At 37.5% G+C, this 17061-nt stretch overlaps 1 protein-coding gene across 1 annotated transcript; it reads right to left on the bottom strand.

The window, feature by feature from the left end:
- Positions 1–288: 288 nt before the first annotated feature.
- LOC717988 (proline rich 4) lies at positions 289–2721 on the bottom strand. Its single transcript, XM_015151072.3, has 3 exons — positions 2612–2721; positions 1617–1652; positions 289–614 (listed from the first exon to the last, which is right to left on the bottom strand). Exons 1-3 carry the CDS (start codon positions 2673–2675, stop codon positions 310–312), a joined length of 405 nt encoding a protein of 134 aa, XP_015006558.2. The 5' UTR covers positions 2676–2721; the 3' UTR covers positions 289–309.
- Positions 2722–17061: the final 14340 nt, after the last annotated feature.

Raw genomic sequence — 17061 nt, 5'->3', positions numbered from 1 at the left:
AAAAGGAGAACACACCCCACTTCCTCATTACCAACTCATTTTAAGGAGACAAGTCATCTTAAGAAAAAAGTTGGAGAGGTCAATATTTCATAAGATAAGAATTCTTTGAACTGCTTGTTAAAAATACAAGGACTTGCAACCTTATCCAAGAATACCTGAATACAAATCTTTAGAAATGGGGTTCAGGATTATGTAATTTCAACATATTTCCAATTGATTTGTGAACACAATAAAGTTTGAGAACAGTAACAGTTTGGGCATTTAATGGAGAATGAACTGGAATCATACCTGTCGTTGAATTCTAGATTACTACCAGCGTGGCTGGTCCTGGAGATGTCTTGGCGGTTTGTCCCCCTGGAAGAATGCTGGTACTTCCTCCAGCCTTACAGGAGGAAGTCGGGGTAGAGGGCGGTGAAGGTCTGTTCGTTGGGGTCGTCGTTGTTGATTTTGAAAAGGAAGTGGGAGAGGATAGCGGTGATGGCCTCCTGGTTGTGGTGGTCTCTGCTGAGGACCATCGTCTTGGTTACAGCTATCACCAGGGAGTCTGGGTAGGAGTCCTTCAGGAGGAGGTCTCTGGGGTCCCTGATCTGGGCTCTGACTTGAGTCCTCTACATCTGTGTGAGTAATTAATGGACAGGAATGCATGAGCTCAGTGAAGAAAAGCTCTCCTCTCTTTATACTTCTCTCACCTTATCACATAGCCCTGTTCTCCCCAAACCTGCCGCTTGACTGTCATCTTCCTTTGTGCCCACTGTTTTTTTTTTTTCCCTTTTTATGCAGCTGTCCTCTTAATCCATGTAAGAGTGATATGGAAAGTCTCATTTATTTGCTTCTGTGACAAGTATGTTTCCATAAATTTGAAAAGAGGGGTTCTTGCATATCTTAGAGTTGCCAGAGGGTATCTCCAAGGACAGAAAAAAAAGCAAAAATATTATAGCTTTCAGTTATGTTGCTGGTTATTTTTTTTTTGGTTGCTGTAATAACTTACAAACTGTGACTCCATCTCTCGGCACCTAAGCCCTATGCAGAAACTAGAGCTGATTTCCCAGGCTCCTGGTACCAAGTAGAGAAATACTAAAAGACAGAAGAGAAAGACAATGTGAAAGCTTGCACAGGATCACTAAACAGCTGTGGCAAGTATTTATCATCTGTAGTGACACAGCTGAGTGGGTCAACACAGAGAAAAGACATTCATGCACTGTCTTTTTGTTTTGTTTTGTTTTGCCTTACTCCCTAAAGCCACATAACTGTGCAGGAGAACACTGGGGAAGAAAGAAGGAGTTAAGGATGGAGGAGTCAGAATGAGAACACTTCTCATTTGTTCATCATCTCTCAGCAGTCATTCTAGCCTGGGAAAAAAGCCTGCCCACTCCTAATGTCCTCAAAGCCAGGCATCTCTGTATTCAAGTTGGTGGCCTGGCTCATGGTCCCCAGAATCAAAGATGGGTAAGAATTGTCTACATTTTTAGGGGCACTAGTATTAATCAATACCTGACCCCTCTTACCACCTCCTCACAAAAAAAAAAAAAATGATGAGAAGAAGACACTGAAAAAACTTTAAAATTTCTAGTGGAAAAAAAGAGAAAAGAAATGGATTGAGGATCATTGGGATTTACCTGGTGTGGTGGGAGTAAAGTCTTCAGAGATCACATCTAGGAAAAGAAGTACAGGATGAAGTAAACATTTCCTCATAAATCTTTCAGGGCTCACAGTGGTCTATAGGGAAAGGGGTCTTCTGGCCACACCCTGTGCATCCTAAGTTACCTTGTCAACCATCTTCTGTGAAGCTGCTGGAAGGGGAGGAAGATGTTAGAGGAGGCAGGATTGTTACTACCACTGAGCATCAACCATGAACTCAACATAGAAGAGTCCCTTTTTGTCATCCTTAGGATCCATCAAACCCTAATGCTAATTTAGGCAAACTGGTCTGGGTATTTTCAAGTCATATTTTAGTTCTTCTACCTTATTCCTTCTCTAAATATTTTGATCATATTCACAAGCTTCCCCAAGAGGAGTAAATATTTGGACACAATCGTGTACATGTACTGCCAGCAACATATGGAAATTTTAAATGTGATTGGAAGAAAAATGGGAATTTGGGGACCTGATATTTCTATACCACTATGTAGAAAGACACAAATTTATCTTCCAGTCCTCTATGTCTGAAAGTACTCTGATGTTTGTTTATCTCTTTCATCGATGTTGCATCCCCTGTACAGCAAGGACACTATCATCACTGTCCACTGAGATTACTGTAGGATCTTCACAGCTGGACTTCCCTGGATCAGTCTTGCATTCTCCATTGCATCCTTCACAGCACAGCCAGGTCTTTCTAAAAATACAAATCTTACTTTGTCATTCCTCTAATTGAAATTCTCTGTTTGGTTCCAAGTATATATTAAATAAAGTATCAGGCCTTGGGATGCAATGAGGGCACAACAGATGTCATCCTTGGAATGAGAGCTCTGAAGCCTTACCCTTCTTCTCAACCTCCTTCCTTCCATCCTGCTCTTCCTCTGCAGTGGTGTGGGGTGAACCCCTGAGGGCCAGGAAGAGTCACAGCCCGTCATCCCACTCCCCATCTCCTTTTAAAAAAATTTTTTTTTTTTACCATTATCTGTGCTCTGAGCTGAGCTCAGAGCCAGCAGGACTACTGACAGCAGGACCAGCAGCATCTTGAAGGAGGCTCTGGAGTTGCTCCCAACTCTGTGCTGAGAGAAACATGGCAGCTCCCTTTATAAACATGAGCAGAACAATGGCACCTTTGAACTCTATACTGGGTGGACCTCACCACTTGAAAGATTAGGTTTTGCTTTCCTCTCATAAAGTTGAATGCATCTCTTATTACTTTTTGGGACTTTAGCCCAGCAGGATGTGGTGGTAGGATGTGGTTAGGTACAACCTGTGACTTCAGCATAGTTTCTGAAGGAACAGTATCCAAGCAATCAGCACAAATACTACAGCTGAAGTTTGGTCATCATTTTATTTTCAATCGGGTTAGACAGTTATTTGGTCCTTCCCCTGCGTTGGTTGTCTGTGTGCACATGAGCTCACATTTATATATGTGTGTCAGCAGTGATCCTATAGTCGGAAGTGAAAATGATTAATATCTCTAGCTATTTGTATGGCATAAATTCCATTTTTATGGCATATATACCTATGTGGATGATATGTAGCTTCATTTCATAATAATATAGAGATCATTTCTGTTTAATGTTGAGTTGTGTGAGGACAAAACACACTTGGGCACACATGGATGACAGATGGTTTACCCTCAGGCTACTCTGGCCCAAAGAGATTAAGATTCTCCTAATCTAGCACTAACCAGAGATACTTTATTGTTGTAGAACACACATATTAAAACATTCTATCTTTATTAATATCCTGGGGGTTAGTAAAGCAAAACTGGCCACAGAAAGCACCATTAGATTTCCGCACAGAATAGTGTGAATACACAGTTCCTTGAACAAGCCATGCTATTTTATGTCCCTAAGACTTCTTCCATGGTCTTTCTCTTTTCTAGAATGTTCTGTAAGATTCAGTTTAGATCTTACTTCTTGTACTAAATATTTTAATCACGCTGACTGATTATTGAGTGGACACAATAATACAATCTAATTAGATAGTATCATAGTCTGTTGAAAGCCTCAAGTATTGCATTGATTTTCTATTTTTTAATTAGTTTCCATGCTATTTGCTTCTCAGATTGCCTTCACCAAAGATTATTTTCTCTGTAATATTATTATACTCATTCTTCTTCACTCTTGTGCTGAGCCTTACTTGTTGATGCGTTATATTGTGAATCAATCCTCTCTATGCCTATGTTTTATATCTGGCTGCTTTCTTCATGCGTTCTGGTAGAAATCTTTATTTAATTTTCTAAACAAGGTTCTATACTTTTCTTCACTTGCTTTCTTCATTTTTGTTTTTAAAATTTGGCACCAAGATACTGTGTTTCCAAAAGGTTTTGTAGGGTCCTGTATTGGTAGCTCAATCTTCATCTGCTGATTTTTCTATTCTATCTAGTGGTTTTCCACTTATATTTTCATGGAACAGCTAGATCAATCAGTATCACCGGCTGCCACTTTTCATTACAGGCCTTGTGTAGGTCTTGTATTTTTTTTTACATTTTTGTACAGGGCTAGGGATAATTTGAGGATAGCTTGGTTGTAAGTATGACAGGGTCAGGGGAATGTGACTGGAAATCTTAAAAACAGGCCTCTTGACCATTGTGGATGAGTGGATCATGTGCTGTGCAGATGAAGATCTGGTCTGGCTCTTCTGAAGTGTTGGAGGTAGTATTACAGGAGTATTTTCTAATCAATGGTGTTTGTTATGGATAACTTTACTTTGGCAAGGTGACCAAAAAATAAATATTTTCTTTCATAATTATGGATATATTTTGAAGGTGAAATATATTATGAGTTAGCAATTCTTCTCTGTGTGGGAAGCAGAAGAGTTCTAGCTGTGCTTTATGGATTTTATGCGTTAGAGAGAGTAGTTGTTTGGCTCTACAGATCCAGCTGTGTTACTGGGATTGCTATCTCTGATTTCACCAGACACCGTTTAACGTGGGAACTGCAGATAAGCAGTCCTGCCTAGGTGGTTCACAGTAGACCATCAGCTAGGAAAGGAAGGTCAGGTAGAAGGAGCAGAGGGGAGTGCCAGGCAGACATGATTTACTGTGTGGGTGGCTGTGCCTCAGTAGGATAGGGCACTGGTCAGAATCATGAAGCCCTGATTCCAGACTCTAGCTCCCAGATGACATTTCTAGATACACACTGATCTGGAAGGAAACCTACTGCATTGAAGGGAAGAGCCAAGTCATGGAAGAACCAATCACCTGCTGACTAAAGAGCACTTGGGCCTTGAATAACCTGCAGTGATATCCAGGTAGTATGGTGTGGGCCTTGAGTGAGACTCTGAGATGTGCTGGTTTCAAGTGAGACCCAACACATTCCTAGCTGTGGTGGGTCTGGTCAGAGACTCTCCTGCCTGAGAAAAGCAGAGAGAAAAAGTAAAGGGAACTTTGTCTTGAACCTTAGGTACCAGGTCAGCCACAGAGGGGTATAACAGGAAGTGGGCTATTGGGGTCCCCAATTCCAGGCCCTGCCTCTTGGACAGCATTTCTGGACCTGCTCTGGGCCAGAGGGGGAGCCCACCACTATGAAAGGTGAGTCCTAGATCAGGCAGCATTATTCACCATAGGCTGAATGAAGAGCCCTTGGTCCTTAAGTGAACATCGATGGTAGCCTGAGAGTATTCCCAAAGGCCTGTGGTGATGGTGGCCATGGGGTAAGGTGCCTCTGCATATGAAAAGGGAAGATTAGAATGGGAAGAATTGCATCTCCTGGCCTGAGTGCTAGCTTAGCAGCAGTAAAACAGAATGCAAGGTAAATTTCCAAAATTTTGGACTCTGGTCCCTGACTCCTGGACAGCATCTTTGGACCTGCCTGAGGCTAGGGGATCTTGCTGCTATGAAGAGAAGCACATAAGCCTATCTGTAAACCCAAAAGCAGTACTAAGAAGGAAGATTATTGCGATATGTGCCTACATCAAAAAAAAAAAAAAAGAAAAAAAGAAAAAAAAGAAAAAAAACACTGGCATAGAAACAGACATTTTTGGACTGTGAGCCTGGCCTCTACGAATCATCGCTTCAGCTCCTGATTGGTCATGGGCCAAAGTCCTGGGCCAAGCTTTCACTTCATCTCCTGATAGGTCCCAGAGCAAGCTGAATCATCACAGCCTCTTATGAATCATCACTTCAGCCTCTGATTGGTCCCAGGCCAAGGCCCTGAGCCAAGCTTAGTCACAAGTTCTCCAAGACAGCCCATGGGCTAAGCACATTCCTTCCCCTTTCTAGTCCATAAATACCCTGTACCCCAGCCTCATAGAGGGCAACCCATTTGGGCTCCCCTCTCTGCTGACAGAGAACTTTCTTCTTTTGCTTATTAAACTTACGCTTTAACCTCACACTTGTGTCTGCGCTTCTCAATCATCTTGGACATAGGACAAAGAACTCCAGATACTATCTCAGACAATGAGAGACTGTTACATCTTGGTGCATTGACAAGACTACAACACGACAGCAAGAAAACTTTGGGGAAACTCTCCAGAACACCAGAGCGGGCAAAGATTTCTTGAGTAATACCTCAGGAGCACTGGCAACCAAAGCAAAAGTGAATAAATGGGATCACATCAAGTTAAAAAGCTTTTTTTCACAACAAAGAAAACAATTAACAAAATGATGAGACATTTCACAGATATTTGCAAACTATCCATCTGACAAAGGATTAATAACCAGAATATATAAGGAGCTCAAACAACTGTATAGGAAAAAAAATCTAACAATGCAATTTGAAAAATAGGCAAAATATTTGAATAGACTTTTCTCAAAAGAAGACATACAAGTGGCAAACAGACATATGAAAAGGTGTTCAACATTATCAATAATCAGAGTAATGCAAAATAAAACTACAGTGAGAGATCTTTTCACCCCAGTCAAAATGGCTTTTATGCAAAAGACAGGCAACAACAAATGCTGGTGAGGATGTATAGAAAAGGATACTTTTATGCACTGCTTGTGGGAATGTAAATTAGTATAACCACTATGGAGAACAGTTTGGCAGTTCCTCAAATAGCTAAAAATAGAGCTACCATGCGATCCAGCAATTCCACTGCTAGGTATATAACCAAAAGAAAGGAAATCAATATATCAAATAGATACCTGCACTCCCAAGTTTACTGCAGCACTATGCATAATAGCCAAGATTTGGAAGCAACCTAAGTGTCATCAACAGATGAATGAATAAAGAAAATGTGGTACATGTACACAGTGGAATATTATTCACCCATAAAAAGCATGAGATCCTGTCATTTACAACAACATAGATGCAACTGGAGGAGACTATGTTAAGTGAAATAAGCTAGGAACTGAAAGACACACATTGCATGTTCCTTCTTATCTGTGGGAGCTAAAAATTACAACAATTGAACCCATGGAGATAGATAGTATAAGCATGGTAACCAGAGGCCTGGAAGAATTGACTGGGGTAGGGGTATTGGGGTAAAAGTGGAGACTGGTAATGGGTACAAAAATAGTTAAAAATATGAATAAGACCTAGTTTTTACTAGCACAATGGGGTTACAGTAGTACACAATAATTTAATTGTACATTTAAAAACAACTACAAGAGTATAATTGGATTGTTTGAAACACAAAGAGTAATTGCTTGAGGTGACGGATACCCCATTTGTCGTGTTGTAATTATTGTATATTACACGCCTGTATCAAAATATCTCATATAACCCATAAATATATACACCTACTATGTACCCCTAAAATTAAAATTTAAAAAAAACTTCAAAGATAAAAATTGTTAAAAGAAGAGAAAACCATCCAGTCATATATAAGGGAATGATCACCAGACCAACAGATAATTTATCAACAGAAAGTTTATAGGCTGGAGAGAATAGTATGGAATATTCAAAGTTCTGGAAGAAACATTTTCAGTCATACATACTATACCCAGAAATGTTATCATTCATAAATAAAGGGGAAATAAAATCTTTCACAGAAAATCAAAAGCTGAGGGAATTTATCAGCATTAGACTAACCTTATAACAAATGCTCAAGGGAGTTCTACATCTGGAAGCAAGCAGATGATAATCACTATTTTGAAAACATACAAATACTCACTGTTAGAGAGGACACACAAAGAAGAAAGAGAATCAAGCCTTATTATTTCAGAAAACTAACAGAAATGATAAACAATAAGAGAGGAAGAAAGGAAGAAAGGGACATATAAAACAACCAGGGAATGATGAGCAATATAGAAAAACCACAACCTCACATGTGAATAATAACCTTGAAGTAAACAAATTAAATTCGTCATTTAAAAGATACATAAGTCATATAAAAGGGAACTCCCATTAGATTAACAATGAATTTCTTAGAAGAAACCTTACAGGCCAGGAAAGAATGAGATGATATATTTAAAGTATTGAAACAAAATTCTTATCAGCCAAGTATACGATTTCCAGCAAAGATATCCTTCAAAAATGAAGTAGAAATAATGGCTTTCCTAAACAAGAAAAACTGGAAATTCATCACTACTACACTGGTCCTACAAGAAATGCTTAAGGAAATTCTATACCTTGAAGCAAAAAGACAATATGGTCCATCAGAAAACACACAAAAGTATAAAACTCACTGGTAAAGCAAATACATAAATGAAAAAGAGAAAGGATTTAAATTTTACCACTACAGAAAATCAACAAATGACAATTATAAACAATAAAAGATATAGAAAGGAAAAAGGATATATGAAATAACCAGAAAACAATGAATAAAATGACAAAAATAAATCCTCCAATAGTAATAATAAGCTTGATGGTAAATGAATTAAAATTTTGAGTTTAAAGATATAGACTGGCTTAATGGATTTTAAAAAACATGACACAACTATATGCTGCCAATAATAAAGTAAATTTGTCTGTAAAGACACATGGACTTAAAGTGAAGGGATAAAAATTATATTCTACGTGTCTGTTGGCTGTATGAATGTCTTCTTTTGAGAAATGTCTATTCATATCCTTTGCCCACTTTTTGATGGGGTTGTTTGTTTTTTTCTTGTAAATTTGTTTGAGTATACATATGTAACAAACCTGCACGTTATGCACATGTACCCTAGAACTTAAAGTATAATAATAATAATAAATAAATAAAAGATATTCTGCGCAAATAGAAACAAAAAGTGAGTAGAAGCACTATACTTGTATCAGATAAAACAGATTTTAATTTTTAATTTACAAACAGCAAAAAGACACAAAAAAGGTCATTATGTAAGATAAAGGGATCAATTCAGCAAGAGGGATAATACAATTCTAAATATTCAAACAACACTAGAGCACCCAGATATATAAGGCAAATATTATTAGACATAAAGGGGAAGATAGATTCCAATAGAGTAATAGTTAGGGACTTCAATGCCCCACTCTCAGCCTTAGACACATAATCCAGAGTGAAAATTAAGAAATAAACATTGGATTTTAACTGCACTTTAGACATGTCTCAAAAAAAGATATACGAATGTCCAACAGGTATATAAAAACTGCTCAACATCACTAATCATTAGGCAAATGCAAATTAAAACCACAATATCATCCTTCTCCAATTAGAATAGGTATTATTAAAAGTAAAAAAAAAAAGATGCTGGTGAGGATGCAAGGAAAAACTCTTACATACCCTTGGTGTTGGTGGGAATGTAAATTAGTACAGTCACTATGGATACAATATGGAGATTTCTCAAAATAACTAAAAATAGAATGACCATATGATCCAGCAATTTCACTTCTGGCTATTTATCCAAAGAAACAGAAATGAGAATATCAAAGGGATACCTATATTCAAATGTTGACTGCAGCACTATTCACCATTGCAAAGATGTGGAATCAACCCAAGTGTCCATCGGTGGACAAATTGAAAAAAAAAAAAAGATACATATCCACAATGTAATACTATTCACCCATAAAAAAAGAATAAAATCATGTCATTTGCAGCAACATGGATGGAACTGGAGGGCATTATGTTAAGAGAAATAAGCCAGGCACAGAAAAACGAATATTGCATATTCTCACTTATGTTGATCACACAGTGGAGAGAATAGAATAATGGCTACAAGAGACTGGGACAGGTGTGTGTGAGGCAGGGGAATGAGTATGAAGACAGGTTGGTTAATAAGTTCAAACATACAATGAGAAGGAATAAGTTCAAATGTTTGATAATAGATTAGGGTGACTATGGTTAACAATATTTCAAAATAGCTAGAAGAAAGGACTTGAACAGTTCCCCAAACACAGAAATAATAAATACTCGAGAAGATAGATACCCTAAGTACTCTAAATTAATCATTATACATTCTATGTGCTTATAACAAAATATCATGTGTCCCATAAATATGTACTAACATTATGTATTAATTTCTAAAAACCAGGCTTGATAACTTCACTGCTGAATTCTACCAAACATTTAAAGAGGAATTAATACTAATTATCCTGAAACAATTTCAGATATTACAGAGGAAGAAACACTTCCAAACGCATTTTACAAAGCCAGCATGACCCTGATTCCAAAACGAAAGATACATCAAATAAAAACAGCCGCAAGCCAACATCCCTGATGAACATCAATGCAAAAATTCAACAAGATTTTAGCAAAGTTTACGCAGCAGCACATGAAAAAGATCATTCACTATGATCAAGTGGGTTTTATTCAACATATACAAATCAATAAATGTGATGCACCTTATGAACAAAACGAAGGGCAAAAGCCATATGATCATCTCTACAGATACAGAGAAAGTATTTTATAAAATTCAATATCCCTGCGTAATAAAAGCTCACAACAAATTAGACACACAAGATATGTACCTCAACACAAAGAGGCCATATATGACAAACCCACAGGTAACATCATGCAGAATAAGGAAAAGTGAAAGATTAAGATTAGGAGAAAGATAAGGATGTTCACTTTCACCACTCCTATTCAATGTAGTATTAAAAGTACTAGCCAGAGATATTAGGCAAGAGAAAGAAATAAAAAAAAAAATTGAAATTGAAAAGAAGGAAGACAATTGTTCATCTTTTTGAATGACATGATCTTATTTATAGAAAACCCTAAAGACTTCAACAAAAAACTGTTAGAATAAATCCGGTAAAGTTGCAGAATACAAAATCAATATACAAAAATTAGTAGCATTTCTATATGCTAATGGTGAACTATATGAAAAATAATTCAGAAAACAATTTCATTTACAGTAACCAAAACAGAATAAAATACCTAGGAATAAACTTAACCAAAGAGATAAAATATCTCTAATACTGCAAACTATGAAACATTGATAAAAGAAATTGAAGAAGATACAAATAAATGAAAAGATACTCTATGGATTGGAGCAATTAATATTATGAAAATGGCCATACTAATTGAAATGGTCTTCAGATTTAATGCAATCCCAAACAAAATACCAATGAGCATACTTCACAGAAATAAAAAATGCCCAAATGTATTTCCTGCTTTTGAGTAAGGTATGCTCTGAAAGGGGAAAAAGGCACTGAGATAAAAAAGCACATTATAAGATAGAAAACCATGTGCCATTTCCTATCATTTACCTTGATGTTGGATCCAGGAAACTCTCTCTATTTTTAGGTCAAATGATTAACAAACTTAATTGCCCTTCGCCTTGTAATTTAACATAAAACATGGGTTCTGGTAATTCAGATGTAAACATCTTTGTGAGGCGTATATTTTCCTCCTGCAGAGAGAACAGGTAATCTTACATCTCTCAAATTTGTTTCAGTTGTGTATGGAGACAGTTATCCCTGATTTGGTAATGTTTAAACTAGACTTTTGCAAAAGGATATGTATGAGTTTATATAAAATTAGATAGTATTGCATGTATTTGTACTGTGCAATGTGTACATGCAATAGTTTAAGCGACGAAACTAAATGGTACAAATTTACTTTGAGGTTGTTCTGCATTTGTAAGTTGGAGCAGTCACTTCCTTGGAGTGTTGTGCAGACTTGGGAATGAGAAGCTGTAGATTTTCATTCTAACTCTGCCACTTACAGTGGGACAACCACTTGCAAAGCCCAGCTTTGTCTATTAAACTAAGACTCTAAATCTTCCCAACACCAGTAATGAAGATGATGTTTTCAGATCAAGAAGATGAGGGATTCTTCAGAAGGATCAGCACTGTGTCAGAGGCAGCAACTGGAGATCTGCACAAAATAGCTACTGGGCATCCAGTCCCCCTACTGAGAAGTGCATGATTCTCCAGACCTCTTGCAATACATGTGCAACTTTCTGATCATCTCAGTGTCTACTCTTAAGTATGAATGGAATCAAAAGTTGACTAGACAATTGAAGGAATTCTCCATCAAATGAGACTCAAAGAATCAGAACAAAGGGTAATTCTGAAGGAAAAGAGGTAAGATAAAGAGCAGAAGAAACGTTTACAAGACTATAATTAATATATTCTGAGATAACCGTAACACATAAAAAGATGCTATCAAATAGAAGATTGACCAGAGAACACAAAAGAATATGAGCAATTGTAAATTAAATTGATGATAAGTTCAATAAAATGTAAAGTTAAGGAAATCTTCTATGAGGTAGAGTAAAAAGGCAAAGATATGGTCCATAATGTGAAGACAATTAAAAAATTCACCTAACATGAATTTTAGAAAAAGAAAACAGAGTATATATTGGGAAAAACATTATCAATTAAATATTGCAATACATAATGGAAGGATAATTCTCCATAATGAAAAAAGTCAATGATTATCTAAAAGACCAGATTTAACATTTTCAGGGCCCTGTGCAGGAAGACAAATGGAGCCTCACATACTCTATCTCTGAATAACCATAGGTTTTAAAGTAAACTAGACTCTAGGTTCAGGTAAGGTTTCCATCCAAGTCCTGAAGCCTGTCCCTTGGAGACTGTCCCTCTGACCTGGCCTAGAGACAGAAGAATCATTTGTTTCTATGCTCCAACACTCACTGATTCTGCAAGCTGAGAGGTGGGAAAATACGGAGTGACAGGGCTGTCTGCTGGAGCAGCAGGCAGGAGCTGGGCTTCGGGCCCAGCACTGACCTGGCCAAGCTCCTATGGGAGCTTGCTAGGCAAGTTGTGCGCTTCCATGCCTCACTTCTGATGAAAGATTTCTAAGAACGTATAAGCTTCTCCCCACACTACCCACTGAGCATAGGAGTGGTAGAGAGTGCAGTTAATGAGCAGGGTGCGTGAAGCTGTCTGCCTTGACGTGCCCTTTGATCTATTTGAGCTAAATAGCTTAAGCAAAAGCGTGTGTGTGTGTGTGTGTGTGTGTGTGTGTGTATATATATATTTTTTTTCCTCTGGTGTGACAGAACAGAAGTGGTGAATTTTATTTGCTTGTCAAATTCTCATACCTGCATCTTCAGGTCTGGAGGGCTCTGATTCAGTACTTTGCCACTTCTCCCATTTTCCTCATTTTATTTACAGGTAAACTTAAAAAATATTTTCTAATGAGAATAAAAAGTAAAACATTCCCTTGGTTTCAGTGTTCACGTAAAGCCCCATCTAAAGTGCAGTGCCCAGATTAGGGATTCCTCTTGGAATGCTGAGTGCCCAGCACAATAAATGGGGAAAGACCCACATCAACTTATGTCAAATTACATTTTGGGGATAAAGAAGGTTCTGAAGTTTCCAGGCATATAAAATGATTAAGAATTAGAATAATAATTCTGGATAGTGGATAGAAATGGATAGAAGTCAGACGACGGTGGAAAAGTGCTATAAAAAGCCTGAGTAAAAATAATTTTCAAACTAGCATGGTATATCAGCCAGATTATTAATCGAATGAGAGTCTAGATGAAAATATTCTCAGACGTAAAAGATCTTGAAATATATTGTGTCTTACGCAGTCATTTGCAAGAAGCTATGGTCATGGGTATAAAGAAAATTTAAAAAAAATTAGAAAGAGGAAAGCATTAACTCAGGATACACATCATCCACTTAAGAGGGACAAAGGGGGACTTCTAGAGTAAAAGCAAATAATGCACAGGTGTGACGGTGAAGAAATTTGTATTGAGAGAAACTGTGGGGCTGGGCGCGGTGGCTCACCCTATAATCCCAGCACTTTGGGAGGCCAAGGCAGGTGGATCACCTCAGGTCAGGAGTTCGAGACCAGCCTGGCCAACATGGCGACACCCTTTCTCTACTAAAAATACAAAAATTAGCCAGGTGTGGTTGCTGGTTCCTGTAATCCCAGCTACTCAGGAGGCTGTGACAGGAGAATCACTTGAACCTGGAAAGCGGAGGTTGCGGTGAGCCTAGACTGCACCATTGGACTCCAGCCTGGGTGACAGAGTGAGACTCCGTCTCAAAAAAAAAAACAAAACAAAAAATTGGGTGACATTGTGAAGGTCTGTTGGGAGTTGCAGAAAATTTAATGTTTAAAGAAAATGAAATAAGGAAAAAGAGATAACTTTTAACACTAGAAAAAAACTGCAAGGAAGTAAATGTTAGTTTAACAGAGTATTTCAGGTACAGAGTAGCGTTGATGTCGGTGACTGTATGCACAACCATTAAAAAAAAGCAAAAACACCTCCTCATTCTAAAAAACAGTCACTACCAAAGAGACTTCAGTACTTGGAGCTGGAACTGCCATTCCTAGCTGGGTTTTCTAGGAGGAAGCAGTGTCATGCCTATCATTCAACCTAACTGTGTCCATGTTAGAAACAATTTGGGGAGAGTGAGGTTGTAATAGGGGCCAGGTGCGGAGCGAAGGGACTGGATGTGGAGACTTTCCTTCTCCTCCACTCTAGATGTTTACCCCACTGTGAAGCCAAATGAGGGAGACTCAGAAAACTGATTAGAATGGATGGCCTCTTCATAGAGCTGCTTGACAGGGTAGCTGGCTTTTTTCAAAGCAAGAGAGACAGAGACAGAAAGACAGGGAGAGACAGACAGAGAATGAGATAGAGAAGTTAAGGAACAATCAATGAAACCATAATTTCTTCCATACTATAATCCAAGAAGTAACATACCACTACTCCTGCCATATTCTGTTGTTCACATAGGCCAATCCTTATATATTGCGGTGGGGACTACCTCAGAATGTGAATACCATCAGGTAAGGATCTTGGGTGCTGGCTGTCTCACAATGACAATTATTTTGATACAAAAATAAAGCTGGTTAAGGATACCAATACTTTTTTGTACTCAATGAAGGCTTAAAGTTGTGACATTTGAGCAGATTTTAATACAGTGATAAGGAATTCTTGATAAAGATAGGAACGAGCTTGATCTATTAGAGAAAAATTAAGAAGATCAGTATGGCTTGAACAGAGTGAATTAGATATAATAAAGTCAGTAAGTTCAGATATAGACAGGGTTGCCATCTGTGCAATCTTGGACATTACAACAAATTTGAATTTTGTTCTTTTGAAACTATCGATAACAATCCACTGGAAAATTTTAAATAAAATGAATTTGATTTTGAATTGGTTAATTTGCAGAAAGAGGATCGGGGAAGAGTAGAAATGCTCTTTGTAGTAACCTACAAATGATTCTTGCCTAGAAGGGCTGAGAGTGATATGAGTCACTAGAAATTGTTGCATTTAAAATCTATTTTGAAGGTGGAGCTTCAAAATAATAGAATTTTACTATTGGACCAGAAGCAATTTGTTGTGTGAGGAGAAGAGATGTAATTTATTGTGATAGAGAAAATTTGGAGGAGAATAATTTGTAGCAGCAGGAGGGAAGCAGGAAAGTTAGGAGAAACCCTAGGAGAGAGAGTGAGGTCCCCGGACGTGTTGATAAAGTGTTCCTGGAGGAAGGGTGTGGTCAATGGCATCAGATTGCTGAGAAGTTAAGTGAAATGCAGGATTGAGAATTGACTCCTGAACTAGGTAGGGTGGAGGTCACAGATGACCTTGTCAGAATTGTAGTAGTAAGTACAACAGCCTCTGTAGACTGTGTAGAAGAAAAAATGGGAGGTGAGTAGATGGAGGCAATAACTATAGTCAGACATTTCAAGGACTTTTGCAATAAAGATAGCAGATAAACAATGTGGTAGATGGAAGGGCAGTAAGGATGTGGGAAAGGCCTGGAAAAATGGGTGATACCACAGCAGATTTTTGGTGACTGGTTCAATCCCATAAAGAAATACAAATTTTAGATGCAGAGAAGAAGACAGACATAACTGCAGAAGCAAAATCCTTGATTAGGCAATAGAATGTGGAACCCAATGCAAGGGTAAAAGAGAAGCCAAGCGATTTCACTTGAGATAACAGGAGAGAAGCCAGAGTATAGGGCATAGGTTGCATGTGGATTGGCTACCTTGGTGGTGATTATGATAAGATCATTCTGTTCTGATTTCTTTGAACTTCTCACTGAAAGTTTTGAGACATTTCAATAAGATGTGGCCAATTTTTAATATTGAAACATCCTTGCAATTCTCTGTTAACATGATATATTATTTTTAGCACAGTGTTGACTTGTTCATGTACTATAACTTTTCCTAATATCTTTGTAGTCCTACATATTTATTTTATGAACATCACAGAACAAATCCAAAAGCTTATCATTTTCTTTGTGTTAGAAAAATTTAAATATTTTAAGATTATGTGTTCTTTAATGATATAAAAATCAAATATTTAAATTTGCTGTATCTATTGACATTGCTGTGATAGTGAGAGGTGGTTAGAGAAAGTTTTCTGTCAATTTCTTCCATTTCTGTCAACTTTGTTCATATTTAACCTTTTCTTAGCTCTTGAGTCAAATTTAGTCATTTGCATTATCTTACAATAATGCCTATGTTCCTGAAATTTTTACATTCAGAAAAAGTTTTACCATAAATTCTTTGCCCCTAAAAATAGATCATACTGGCTCCTTTAGAAAATCCATTCAAATTTTGCTAAGGAATGGCAAGGGGCAAAGAGAGGGAGAGAAATGAGCAATGAAAAATAGGGAGAAAAGAGTATAGCGAGTTCTAGGGGGAATGACATTCTAGTTCTTCATTTCTCTAGAAACCCAGATGAATTATTTTAGACAGTTTAAGTATTGCTTAGCCCCTGAAACTTCCTCTCATTGGTTAAATATTCCTTATTTCCCTAAAATTATAAGAAAATCAGTAAATCATCGGAGAATACTTTTTACAAAACTTTGCACTGGTTCTACAAAATCTAGGAAAGGAGAGGAACAATGGCAGCTGACTTGATTAGGATAAAGGAGGAGGGAATCTTGCTGGAAACATCAAAAAATGACAACAAAAAACCCAAAAATAATCCCTTTTCCTCAAATTATAAGCAACAATATAGTGCAAATAATGTGCTAGGTGCATAGAAAGAGTGAGCAAGCAAAAATAAATTAGGAAGAAAAGTGTGGTTAGATAATCAGACAGAGAGAGAGAGAGAGAGAGAGAGAGAGAAATAAATGGGCTCTTAACTACCTCATCGCAGTAATACCAGCAAGTTATTAAACACTTTCTGCCTGTTGTATCTTGTCTATAACT

Source organism: Macaca mulatta, chromosome 11, assembly GCF_049350105.2.
Source record: "Macaca mulatta isolate MMU2019108-1 chromosome 11, T2T-MMU8v2.0, whole genome shotgun sequence".
NCBI lineage: Eukaryota > Metazoa > Chordata > Mammalia > Primates > Cercopithecidae > Macaca > Macaca mulatta.
The sequence above is the reverse complement of the archived record's forward strand: the minus strand, read 5'-3'. Positions and strand labels throughout refer to the sequence as shown.